A 14,360-nucleotide genomic window follows, 5' to 3' on the forward strand; every position below is an offset into this window, starting at 1 on the left:
GTTCATTTTTCCCGTTTGAACGAAGACACATAATGCTAGGAAGCAACTGATCGCAACAGGCACGTGGTAAAACGCTCTGTTAAAGAGATGCAGTCAATTCAGCAACATACTATCTTATTATGATGAAACATCAATAAAATAGCATCATAATAAATACCAGTTTTTGCTGCTATTTTTACTATTATTGAACTAAACACTAATATTTGTTAAACATCAAGTAGAAAATTAAAAAAATGAAACAAAAAATGAAAGGAAAGAAGACATTTAAAAAGGGAGATCAGTGCGTACAAAACCCTAAGAATAAAAGATTCAGAGATCAGGTTAAGAAAAGTGTTTTTTCTCGAAACTCCTCCAAAAAAGGTACGTTTCTTTATTTGTTTTATCTTTAAGGATCCATATTAGTTTTGAGGGCTTAAACAATGTGGATATTTATTTTGATTGATCCTGAATCAGTTTCATTATTAAGCTTTATTTAATATAATTATATTTCAAAGCATCTTTTTTATAATTTTCTGCTTTGTTTTAGTCAAAAAAAAGATAGTTACCTAAACTGAATAATAGATATCTAACAGAAGGAATTTAGGAAACCTATTATTTAAATAATTGAGTTTTCTTTTTTATTGCATAATTTTGAAAACAATCTATGGCATTTTATGTACAAAGTTATTCTAATTATGTATATGAAATATTTTTGATGAGTATAGCAATAAGTTTAGTGGAAAAAACAACAAATAATTGAATTGCAAAATGTAATTAAATAATTAAATAATTAGACATAATAGGAGTAAAGAAACTAAATATTCATTTCCATTTTTTAAATTATGGCATTAAGTAATTGATATCTTTTTAAAAGCCACTTAGCCACTGTAGTTATTTATTTATTAAAAATTATTATATAGTAATAAAGTTAATAAACAAACTTCAGTAACAAAAAATCTCAGCTATCTTAAGTTCCATTAAAGTATGCTTATATAAACTTTTATCTTTAAATGTTAAATAATAGTTGTTAGATGGTACTCTAAACATATAACTAATACATATAACTAATAAACATGTATTTAAATTGATATAGGACTGACATTGCAAGCATTAGAAAAGCACAATGAAGAGCTAGAAGAGTTTAATGACCTTGCTCTCAGTGAAAAATCTGCTAAATCAACAAAATCTACAGCTTTTTCAGTAAGTGGGCTTACTGACTGCTCTAATATCACTTTCAGTGGTGTGCTGGAGAAGTGGCATTCTCCTAATGCTTTGGATCGTGAGGTTGATCAGATTTATTTGGTTTTGCTAAAAGTAATTGTGTTGTAAAATAATTTGTTTTGTGAAAACAAAATAATTTACTATTTTTGGGTTCCCAAAATAATTCTTATGAGCTGAAGTTTGGTACCTGTGTATTTTAAGAAAACCTGATTTCAAAAACTTTCCCTAGATTGTTAAACATGTAAGGCACATTTTTTTGAAAAAAGTAAATAAAAGCTGTCTTTTTTTTTTTTTTTTTTTTTTTTTTTTTCTTTCAGAAAAGCTATGTATGTTTGGATAAAATTCATGATATTTTAAGAAAAATTAAAGAACAATTTAAAGTTTTTTTTTTTTTTTGGTCTTATCAAGCTTTATATAGATGAAGACTGTAACAATTGACCTTGTTGTTAGACAGTAGTTTTTAACTTTTGAATTGTATAGCTATAAAAACATAAACTTAGGTATGGTTACAGGTACAGCTAATAAACTATCATGGTATAGTTGCATGTTAGATTATTTAAAGTTTGAGTCAATTTCTTCAACAAAAATTGCTATTTTTTATCATTTTATCTAATTAACTTCATTTCTAGGATAGGGTCTATAGGTAAAAATTGATTCAAATAAAAAAATTATGCTGTAACCTATTTTAAAATACCTTAATAAAATTTAGGGCTTTTAGACTTTTTTTAACTTCAGTTTAATGTTCATTACGGCTGTTAATTTCAAACTTTGTTTTTTCTAAAATTTTCCAAGAAGACAGTTAATTTGACCTAATGGTGTTTTAAATAGAATTCAACAGCTCTTTTTTGCAACCTGTCCTTGTAAGATCAGAAACAAGGTTTATCTTGTATATTCTGGTGCTACTTGACTTCTCTCACCCATATTTTTATCATTATGATTTAGAATTTTTGATTAAAAGTTGTAAAAATATGTATATTTAAAACTGTTGGCTTCCTTTTATGATTTAAAATTAATCTCTTTAAAAATTTACTTTTAAATCATACATTTCAATATAAAAAGTAAGATCAAAATAAGTTAAAATAAGATTTTAAAAGATTTTACAATTTAGTATATTTTTCTACATTCAATATCAGACTAGAACACTTTATTTCGATTTTGAGACCTATGTTTTTATATTCATAATCACTATAAAATTCTCCATTACAATTTTGGAATCGGTAATTTACCGGTAAAAATTTACCAGTTTTTACTGTCTGAGAAATTAAATAAAAGAAGATTAAATTATACTATTTTTTAACAAAGATATTTATTTTTTCATCTGTTTATTTATTCATATTAAAAAAATAACCTTTCAGCAAGCAAAGACTATCAAGGAATTTAGCACTCATTCGTGCTTTCTCTTTGTAGCAAAGCAACCTGCAGCACTAAATGCTCTTTCACTTTCAACAGATGTTGGAGGAATTAATTGTAAGACTGTCAAGTCTTTAAGTTTTTTATTCTTTCCCCCAACTTTTTTCACCAACATTGAAACCAACATTGGCTTTGAAAGAACTGATAGAAGAATATTTGTTTTTCCTACTGAGTTAGATAATTTCAAATATATTAACAAAGCAAGTAAATTGCTCTGCTGTCTTTCTCTATATCTTTTTAATACAGTTTCTTTCATGCTTCCTGCAAGATAGGAGTTATTATTTTCTAACTTTTTGATAATGAATTGGAAAGCTCCATGTGCAGTAATTTAAGTAGCTTCTCTGCTGCAAATATTTTTAATGGCTCAAGAATCAAAACTATATTGTTCAAAAGTTCAATTTCATCAAAATGGTAAACTCAGTCTGTTCCAATCTCTTTAAAAAAAACCTGAACAATATCCAAAACCTGGAGAAATCTTCTAATCATGATAATCATGCTATTCCATCTTGTTTTCACATCTATAAGAAAGAGAGTTTTTTGCCAAACCTCTCTTGAATTTTTTCTTGAAGAAAATTGCTTTTTATAAAATTTTCTAAATTTTTTTACAATATATCTGATTTTGGATGTAAGAACCTGAATATCTGGAGCCAAATTTCTAGGAGCCAAATCTTTCTTTTTATATTGTCATGTTGAGATTTTAAATGAGCTTTAAGCCCAGAAGCTGATCTACCAGCACATCTAACAACTTTTTTTTTAGATAAATTACACATGGCAGATTCTTTACCATATTTTGTGGTAAAGTCATCCTAAACTGAGGGCATTTTGGTTGACATATTAAAGATTGTTCAGTCAAAAACATTTTAACATACAATTCATATTTCAAATAAATATAAATGTTATAAAAGGTTTAAATTTAGTAATTATTTATTCGTTAATTAATGATTTAACAAATTAATCTTTAATTTATTTCACACATTTAATTCAAAATTTTGTAAACAAGAAACACAAAGCTACTCGCAATACATCATCATTCAGAAAAGATATTTTTTTGATATAATAGAGTTTTTTAAAATATCAGTAAAAACCAGTAATTACCTGTAATAGGATAAAAATTTACCAAAAACTGGTAATCTAAAATTCCGGTACAATTCCCAACGATAATCATAATCAATCAAAAAAATATAAGTGGGGGGGGGGGGGGGGGAGGGGGTGGAAATTGAGTAGTGTCTATCTTATGGAAATCTTAAATTTTTGACTGCTTCTTGTTGAGACTGCTTTTCTGAATGCAAAAAGGGAGTTTATTCTAACTTCAAAGGACCATATTTTCAGAGGACCATATTCTAACTTCAAAGGACCATATTTTCAGAGGACCATATTTTCATGGAAGAGTTGTGGAAAATACCTCAAAGAAACAGTAATACTGCAATCAAGTTGCCAGATACAAGAGCAACAGGTAAACAAGGTTCAGGTTCACACTCTTATCATTCCACAGACTCTTTCATGAGCTGTCCATCTTGTTACACCCAAACAGAATGGGTTTAGCACGATCATCATAAACACCAATCTCTTATAGAAAATTCATAGTAAACAAGCAGTAGTAAAACAGGCATGGTAAACAACTGTTTTGCAATAGTACTAGTAGTGGTAACCTGAGATTCATCGATCATTTGGGTATACTTACGTAATTAATCTAGGAACATGTTTTCATTTTTTTGGGAGGTGGAGGATGGTGGTTGGGGTGGGGGTTAAGAAGATTTGTAGCTTTTTGCTGTTATTAATTAATCCTTTTTAAGTTGTGAGTAAAGGCCCAGTTCTAAGAGTGGTAAATATTTATTATTTGTAATCATGAAAACTTCCTGTAAATTAACTTGCCATTTACTCAATTTATAAAATACCTGCTTATTTTAAACCGATTTCTGTTCATTGATAAGTACCATTAAAGCTGCTCTATTTCAGGATTAAGGTTTGGTTAGAAATTATCTTAACCCAAAACTTTAATGCTGAAAATTCAATATAAAAACAATTTAAATATTTGAATTAGCATTACTCTAACCATCTTGTTATGTCTTTCAATTATTCATACAAATATTTCAATTTTTCATACAAAAATTATACAATACTTCAAATTTTACATGATGTTAAACTCAGAGTGCCAAGTTTGAGTTAAACTCAAATTTAGTTAAAAACAATAACATTAAGTTTGCTAAGGAATAAATTGAGAAATATTTTTAGCAAACTCGTTTGGGAAATACATATGTCATCCATGAAATGGTTAAAAAAACACGCTCACATCCTGAGTTTTTTAGCAATCATGTAGAGGACCTATATAAAGCTTTAAATTAAGTCTAATTTAATAAATAAATTCAGCATATTTAAAACTACAAAGGTGCTAAGTTTCAGCTTATTACCATTCCAAGTATTAAACAAAGAAATATAAGGTAGTAAATTTTATTGGAGTTGTTAAAGTTTCAACTTTCTTTGTTTATGTGAAATGACCTTATTAATGTTGTTGTTGTAATATTGTTATTATTAAAGTTGTTATTTTTATTTTGTTGTTTAGAAATGTGCTATACTTGCTGCTGTAACTGAGGTAAGCAAGATAGTTTAATATTTATTGTCATATTGTTATTAATTATTTTTTAGTTAATTGATTAGAAATGAATAAGTATTTTCTTAAGGGTTTAAGACAGATTCTTTTTAATTTACAATGCCTCCATTGGGTTCATATCTGGACTCCAAAACTTGAATATTAACATTCTTTAAGTATTCAGTAACAATATGTGCTGTATGTGGTCTAGCATTATCTGTCATAAGAAGGAATCCATCTCCAAGGTATGGTGTAAAAGGTACCACAAAAGGTTCTAAAATATCTGCTATGTATTGTTGAGAAGTCAGACGTCAGTGTTTGAAGCATTAAAAATTGGTCCTCCACGGTAGCTCATGATCTGCCTTGGCCAAGTTGTCTAGCATGATTATTGGTATCTAAAAACATTTGTAGAACCCTACTGACTGTTGTATGAGACACTCCAAATCTTTTACCAAGTTGGCGATTTGTTAATCCTTCAAATTAACAATTGCATAATATTCTTCACACCTTGAATTTTGTCTAGAATGCTGAATTGCGAAAAGATGTGTTGCTCAAATGACAGTTATCATTTCTACTGTTAAAACAATTTAAAACCAATACATACTTTTCTTTTAAAAGTGAGGTTTAATTACAGCAAAACATGCTACCTATGAAAAGCTACTATAATTTCATAATTAAATCAGGGAAATGGAATAAAATCTACAAAAGTCATAAAAACAAACATTATCATCTTTGTAATTGATAAATCCAGGAAATACTTGATAATTTTGAAAATCAGAATTTATAAGTGCTGCGTTAATTTTGCGGTTAAGTGTATATTAGTTTCAATAAAATCTGCTCACCAGTGGTGAAGGGTTAATCATTTAAATATAAGGAAATCAGTTTGGTGTTTGCTTCAGATTGTTAGGCTTGGTCCCTAAGTTCTTTTGCTAATTTTAACAGGCTTACAATAATATCTTTAAAAAATATATTTGAACGTCTAAACCTGTCCTTGACAGTAATTTAAAGGTTTTACATTTCTATATTTTTCTTTTTAGCATAGTATGAGTGTTTAAACTTTTCATATTGCATGAATTTAAAACTTTTTTAATTTTACTATTTTATTCTTATAATGTAGGTGATTAGAAGTCAAGGAGGCTCTGAAACTGAAACAGAATATTTTGGTGCTCTTGTAAGCAAATTTTGAAGTTTACAATTTTATGAGTTTAATTTTAATGATAAAAATGCAATTACAACTACTACTGTAGTAATTACTGCTGCATCTCTATTTTTTTTACATAGAAAAAATTAGAGATTTAAAAAAAAAAAATAGATTTTTTCCTCCTAATGAGGTACTTTTGTACAATAGCTATCCCATTTTCTGTTATATTTCTTTAGATGACTACATTAGCAGCAAATGATGGAGAAGATTCTGCAGCAGCGATAACATATCTTCTGAGTTTAGTTATAAAAAAGTATGATGATGATGATGACGATGATGATGATGATGATGATGATGATGATGATGATGATGATGATGATGATGATGATGATGATGATGATGATGATGATGATGATGATGATGATGATGATGATGATGATGATGATGATGATGATGATGATGATGATGATGATGATGATGATGATGATGATCTTGTATTTTTTAAAGGTTGCAAGGCTCATTACTAAAAATGAAGTTCTCACAATCATCAAAACTCTTCATGGAATTGCTAGCTAAATACTACGAAAATGGTCGTGCTGCACTCTTAATCAGTGTAAGATTTCTTAAACTGTATCTGTTATTTAATGCAGTAATCATATTTTGACTGTATAAATTTTCTACATTATTTTTAAAAAGTAGTTAGGAGTTATTTAATTCTTTTATATGTTTGCCTGCTAAACAAGTATTTGAAGTTAGTGTTATACATTTGAAAGTGTGAGTTTGCTATTTTTAACAATGTTTAAATGTAATCATCTATTCATTATTTTTATACTTTTTTTTCTTATAAACAGCTTGTGAAATAAGTTGATTTACAAAAAATAAGAACTGTTAAAAGGGAAGGGAGGAGGGAAGATACTGATTTTTTTTTTAATTCCAATAGATCAAATAGTTCCATTTAAAAACAATAAGCAATTAAACTATACTGTTTCTTTATCTATAATTTGTATTCTGATAGGTATAAGAGTTGATCAGTCATTGAAAACCTTAACTTTTTGCATACTTACTTACTTGCATACTTGGACTAGTAAAACTTAACAATGCTGTTGAAGTTAATTATTATAGGAAAGACACAATTATTATTACATGGCTTTCTTATACTTCACATAAAACCTTGTTTACAAGCTTCTGAAACTATGATTGGTATTCCTAGAATCCTTGGTTTTTTCACATGTTTTTTTTAAAGATTATTTTAATCTTTTAGTGTTATTTTTATGTAATTTACAAGCCACAAAAAGTGGTTGCAAAGGTTGCCATGGAGTTGAAAAGTTTGAAAAATACTCCTGCTATGTGTGGTGGATGATAGAAAAAACCATTTTACTGCTTTCAAAACAGAGGACTTTAAATAATTTTAAGCTTTTGAGGTAAATATTTTAAAACACAGTGGATCTAAAAAATCTTAATTAAGTCACTAATCTATATCATGAAAACAGGATCAACAATTATAGTGTTTACTCTTAATGATACATGTTCAAACCAAATGAATATGTATCATTAAGAGTAGCTCTAGATAATAAACTATGATCTATGTTTATGTGGTTGTAAGTTTTCCAGTATATATTATTGGTTGAGCTAGATGCTTTATAAAAAGGTTATTGAATTAAAAGTGTGTGAATTTACTAGTTAAGTATTTTTTATGTGGAAAATTTTCATAATATTCTGAATTCAAGATTGGCTATTCAAAATTTTTATTTTGATTATTAAAAAAGACTTGAAATTTGATACCACTTTTGAAATTTTGAAATTTCAGTTCCTAAATTGATTTACACTTATTTGTAGCTACTGGAATGTATGACTACTTTTTTAAGTGCAGTAGAGTCTGCTGTTTGGCATGAGTCATCAACACAACAATGTTTTCAAGCTTTGCTGACGTTTTCATTACATAGTAAACCAAAGGTAAATAGTTATAATATTTTATGATTTTATTTATGAATTGTTTCTTTGTTGAAAATTTTTTTACTTTTTTTTTTTAGGTCAGAAAAGCAGCTCATTTCAATATTAATTCTTTGCTGAAAGTTGCAGTTGCAAACAATAAAAATCATCCATCAGCAGCTATAGCAACTAAATATTTTGTTCAAGTTTTAAAACAGCAAGGTATTTTTCACTCTTCATTTTATTGCTTTATAATTTATATTATTATATTTATATTATCATATTTATATTGTTATATTTATATTATTATATTTATATTATTGTTAGCTCTAAGATCATTAACTTAAGTAAACTGATAAAATTTAGACCTAATAGTCATTTAAGATTTTGTTTTTTTAAAAAAAACTTTTAATTTACTGAATTAGTCAATAATTAAATTTAATGTGTATTTAATGGTCAAAAGTCTAATTTTAAAATTTCAATTTAGTTTTATTTACAAATTCTATTTAGATTCCACTATCTCAACAAATCATATTTTGAATTTACTGAAACAGTGTTTGGCATTGTTTTCATCTCAAGTAATTTATTTGTTAAGATTCAGTTCTTATAATTTTCTAAAACATGTGAAGTTTTAAATGTTATTATTTTTGTGCTTTTTTTTTTTTTTTTTTATTCTTTTTAGAATTTGAAAATGTTATGTGAAGCAGTTTTAAGTACAATGTCTATAAATGACTTAGTAAGAAATTCATTTGTAAACAATTCATTAAATGAACATTAGTTTGATATAAAAGAGAATACCTTACTGATTGTATGAAAGGTTAATCATCATCTACTTAACAATAAAATTGCTTTATGAAAATTTATTTTATTTTATTTAACCTAATACAAACTTTATCAGGTTGTTAAAACAAATTCCATGCAAACCCTTCACTCTCTGTTTGAAAGCCACCCTTCAGAAGATAACTTGACTTTAGAATTAAATGGTAAAATCATTAATGTGAGTAATTTTAAAATTAGTTAATGAGAGAATTGATTTTAAAAATTGTTTCATATTGAAAATGTTGACATTATTATTTTATATTATTGCTCTTTTGTCATTTTGTATTATTTTTTTTGTATTATCATTGGCATTAAAACATAAAAATTGGGTTAATGTTTAAAAAAGATAAAGCTTTATGTCCAAATTAGAATTTTAAATGATATTGTCATAGTATCATGGCAACACACATACTTGCCTAATTTATTATTTGTAACAGAAATTTTTTTGTCACTTAATATTTATTGTAAAATTAAATAATATAAATAAAAATAGTTCTGTTTGTAACATTTAAAAAAGAAAGAATGTTTTTTCTTTTCAAATCTAAAAATTATTTGATATGTTTATGAAGATCAGGCAACGCAACATGAAATTACGGCTATGAAAAAAGGAATAAAAATAAATTTTGTTTACGGACCCAACCTTAATTAAAAATTTTTTTTCTTTTCAACCTTCTTTCAACTTGAAAAGATTTTAAATTTTTTGTGTTCTGATAAGTAGAATTATTATTATACAAAAATTAGTTTTGCAATTCACCACTGCAAGTTTTAAAAACAAAATGAAGAATTAAGCAAATCTAATTTAAGAATTCAGAAACCCAAATCACACTGCATGAAGTGTTAAGCAATTGTTGTCAGAAAACATCAGTGAAGTTCTTGAATGGCTGATAAATCCCCAGATCCTAATCCAATTGAACACCTGTGGAATCGTTTGGATTAAAAAAATTCAAGACAAAATAATTAGCAACCTAAATGACTTCATGTCTGTCGTTGAAAGAGAGTGGAATAATATCCAGATTGAAGTTACTAGAAAAAATAGGTCAGTTCTATAAAACAGCTACTGCATTTCAAGAAAATAAAGGCAATCAATCAAAATATTAAACACTTGTTTTCAAAAACATTTTTTCTTTTTTAATGTTAAACTGAGCACAAAATCCTGATAAAACAAAATACTTTCTTGCATCAAATTTGTTGACTGCAGATGATGTAGTTATTAAAAGAGTATTTATGCAATATATTTTCTAACTTTTAATATGTATTTTAAAGAAAATATTTAGAAGTAAATAAATTAGAGAAAAGAAATTTTTAAAGTAGCCAAATACTTATCTTAATGACTATTTTTTCATTATATTTTTGTATTTATTGTGTATCAATATCTGGTTTGTGGTTTTTTTCAAAAAATTTATTTTTCAAGTTAGCAGCACTTTAAATTATTTTTTTTTTAAAACTAAAAATTTCTTTTTATTTTGATATTTCCTTCTTTTTTTTTACCATAATCAAATAATTTATTACTTACATACTTAAATTTTATATTGCTTTCTTTATTACTGTTTCAGGCTTTATATGACTTTCAACCAAGTGTCAATGATGTTCATGTTTCAGAAGGATGGTTAGTTATGCAGTCAGCCGCACATTCAAATCTATCAATGTAATTATTTATCTATTATTTTTAAGGTTTTACTTTTTGTAAATAAAAACTATAACACATAATATTTTTAGATAATCAGTAATAATTATTTTTAGATAATCAGTAATAATCTTAAGAATTCAGATGGTCTAATTTGATTAAATATATTAGTATGATTTCAAATTATTCAGATGGTCTAATTTGATTAAATATATGAGTATGATTATTGATTTCAAATTATTTTACTTTAAGAGCTTTTCACTCGTCTATATCATGAAAACAGGATCAACAATTATAGTGTTTCACACTGAAATGTGTTTTTCCAGGGTTTTTTTAAAGTCGTAATGTTAGATATACTATGATATAAAAACAGGAGTCTAGCAGTTAAAATATTCTGCAATTTTGACTGTCACTTTAAGTATCTTCATTCTTATGAGAGCTTAAATGATTTTGTCCTTAAATCATTTTTTTGTTTGTTCTTAAAAGAATTATTTGTAATAAATTCTATTTAATAAAAAATGTTGTTTAGACTAAACAGTAGTTTGTGTCTAACTGTTCTACCAAAGTTTTTTGGTGCATCCCTATCATTTTTTTCATCTGAACATAAAAGTGTTGCTTTGGCTGCTGCAGATGTAATGAAGGTTACTATAATTTTTATACATATTTAAGTATTAAATTTATTACCTTTTAGTAAAAATGTTTTTCACTGTTAAATTTCCTATCAACATGTAAATTAATTTTCTTATCTATATAGCTAACAAGTCGCAATTGTTTGGAACCAATTCAAGAAGAACTATTAGAAGATGTAAAACTAGAAAATTCCTCATTTAAACAAATTGTAAAGATTATAGAGTCTGGTTTACGTTATAAATATCAGCCAGTATGGAATATTGTATTACAATCCTTGCAATATTTATATGCAACATTTGGAAAAACATGTCATTCAGTAATGATCAAAGGAGTTGCAAGCCTTATCGATTTACATGATAATCCTGATTTTCTATTCAAAAGTGACCTTGTTAACACTGTTGGTGCTGCATTCAAAGGAATGGGACCTAAAGCAATTTTGGAAGAGCGTCCATTGAACTTAGTACGAAATGAGTAAGTTAAGTACTTTTATTATTTTTTTTTTTTTCAAGTTAGGCATCAAAATATAGCATTGGTTCTTAATTAAAAAACTAATATTTAAAGTTCGCTTATGAATTTGTTTCAATATTGTTCTCTTTCCATTAAATTACATTCAAAATGTTGCTAAAATTTATGGCAAATAATTACTTTTGTGCAGTACCTTTCGAGTTGAGAACAAATAATCCTTTCATCAGTTTGAGTTTGATCTCTTTGTCCTATGCCAATGACAAGACAGTGTTGCATTTTATTAGTTTTAAAAATAAACTTAAGTTACTGACAAAGCAACTTTAGTTATATTCATCTGCAATGTAGTAGTATTCATCTGCACTGCCGTATTTTATGGAATTAACTGCAATTATCAATTGTGTTCCCTCATAATGTTTCCTCATGTGACAATGATGTAGAGGTGATCCTCACAAATAAAGTTGATAAAAGCAAGATTGTGTAAATAATTATCAAATAATTCATTTATCTTTATTAGAGTCTTTTTTATAATTTGTTACAAGAGCCTATCAAGGTTCTGACAGTAGAGCTTGCTTTGTGATTAATACCATATACTCAAGCACAAAAATCAAAACAAACAAAATTATTACTTTAACCATGGCAACATAGCTGGGAAAGAGAGGTGTTACTTCAACATAATATTTCTATCTAATATTTTGTCAATTATATACCATACTTTTTTTATTAAAGCTTACTTCCTTATTTGCATTATTGTATGTTTTTTCATTTTTTACAATTGTTTTTAACACTTTATAGCAATGTATGTGAATTCCCAAGGGCCTGGCTTCTTCCTGTAATGAAAGATAATATACAAAATAGTGAACTAAAATTTTTTATTTCACACTTTTTACCTATGGCTGCAAATCTGAGGCAAAAAGGTAAGAAATTTTTAGATAATTTAATTGTAGTATAGCATACATGAAATATTGTAGCAATGATTTAAAAAAAAAAAATTATGCAGCTTAATTCTCTAATAGTTATATTTGGAGCATTTGCAATAATTGAAATAATTTTGTTATCAAGAAATAAAAAATGAGAATTACTTCACTTTTTTTATAATTTCATTTCAGTTTTGTATTCTCTATATTCACCAAATCACTAAATTATTGACAATGATCAGTATTGCACAGGATCAGTAATTGTCTGATTCTATGTGGGTAGGAATGATCAGAGATTAACATGCTTGCTTCCCAAAAAAACATTTAATTCCTGACCGTCTGTAATTATCAATGATTAGATAATCAGATCAGATTGCATGATTCAATTATGGCAGAAATGCAATCATCAAATAATCAAATCATTGTTTATTTCACAAACGTCTGATAATTTCATCTTTGTCTTCATTGAATCTTTAAATCAGAAAATCATTATATCAGGGATAACTGCTACTCTTTTCAATAGTGTTATTAGACAAGTATCTTTACTAAATCATTACTCTATCACAAAAATTTCAAAATGGATAAAGTAAGTAATAACAATAATTCACTTCAATATCAAAGTAAGAACAGTAAAATTGATAATAAGAAAAGAATATATCATGGATATTAGATAGAAAAATATACATTTATTGAAAAGAAATTAAACCAATTTGTTTAATTTGCAATGCAGAACTCATAACAAGATAGGGAATGTTAAATCCCATATGAAACAAAACAAAAATTTCTAAGGAATATGCATTAAATTAAAACCATAGAAAAAATAAAATTGCTTAAAAGAACAATCATCATATAAATTTTTCATCTCTATGCAAAGACTTAAATATTACAATAGAAGCAAGTTTTTTTGTGCCATGGCACATAGCAAGAGTAAATTATCCTTACACTGATGGAGAATGTGTAGAGCAAAATATTTCAAAACTCAAAGATTAGTTTCACAAATTCTTATTTCTCAACATTCAACTGAAAGAAGAATCTTAGATTAATGTTGAATTGTGACTTGAAAAACTGTGAAGCATTTAGTTTAGCTCGATTAATCAACAGAGATTTAAGATAAACGTCAATTAGTAGCATTTTTTAAATATTTAATATGAGATGTAACTGTGAAAGAAAAATTACTAGATTTAGTTGAACTGAAAGGCACAACTTTTTTAATTGATATAAAGGAACTCCTTGAAACCATTCAGTTAAAAGTCAATATATCCATCAACAAGCTTGTTTGTGTTGCGGTACACCAGCAATGGTTGGCAAACATGTTGGACTTTTTCGGCATATTAAAAAGTGATCTAAGTATCCAGAGTTTATTCCAGTTCCAGTTGTTTGATTCATAGCTGGTTTTCTGTACAAAAAAAATATTTTTTCTATAAAAGTCCTATCTAAATTTCATATTATGAAGTACAACACTTTTCTTTTCTTTTTTTTTTTTTTTGAACTTCAAAATCAACTCTATGGTTCATGTTAAATATTAGAATATGGCTCTCATGTAAAAAAAATCTGGCCAGCAATCCCCTATATAAACAACTTGAAAATTTTCATTTTAATTTGTTTCTGATGTCAAAACAGTAGTTTTGATTTTTTTCTGAT

General features: G+C 26.7%; 1 protein-coding gene across 2 annotated transcripts in view; it reads left to right on the plus strand.

Annotated features, from left to right (window-relative positions):
* The window catches only part of LOC145201976 (RRP12-like protein), a 29,840-nt gene continuing 15,480 nt past the window's right edge, over positions 1-14,360 (plus strand). For both annotated transcript variants that reach the window (XR_016450825.1, XM_090082254.1), the window contains exons 1-15: positions 1-360; positions 1,073-1,263; positions 5,171-5,200; positions 6,315-6,368; positions 6,575-6,651; positions 6,846-6,951; positions 8,175-8,291; positions 8,369-8,489; positions 8,778-8,845; positions 8,950-9,003; positions 9,166-9,264; positions 10,640-10,731; positions 11,240-11,351; positions 11,465-11,811; positions 12,598-12,719. Coding sequence is in view for 1 of the 2 variants with exons in the window: in XM_090082254.1 (XP_089938380.1) it covers positions 234-360; positions 1,073-1,263; positions 5,171-5,200; positions 6,315-6,368; positions 6,575-6,651; positions 6,846-6,951; positions 8,175-8,291; positions 8,369-8,489; positions 8,778-8,845; positions 8,950-9,003; positions 9,166-9,264; positions 10,640-10,731; positions 11,240-11,351; positions 11,465-11,811; positions 12,598-12,719 (1,717 nt within the window). In the remaining variant the exon portion in view is untranslated. The remainder of the gene's footprint in view (positions 361-1,072; positions 1,264-5,170; positions 5,201-6,314; positions 6,369-6,574; positions 6,652-6,845; positions 6,952-8,174; positions 8,292-8,368; positions 8,490-8,777; positions 8,846-8,949; positions 9,004-9,165; positions 9,265-10,639; positions 10,732-11,239; positions 11,352-11,464; positions 11,812-12,597; positions 12,720-14,360) is intronic.

Source organism: Hydra viridissima, unplaced genomic scaffold, assembly GCF_058129835.1.
Source record: "Hydra viridissima isolate aposymbiotic clone 2 unplaced genomic scaffold, HvirCarnegie_v1 scaffold_3, whole genome shotgun sequence".
Taxonomy (NCBI): Eukaryota; Metazoa; Cnidaria; class Hydrozoa; order Anthoathecata; family Hydridae; genus Hydra; species Hydra viridissima.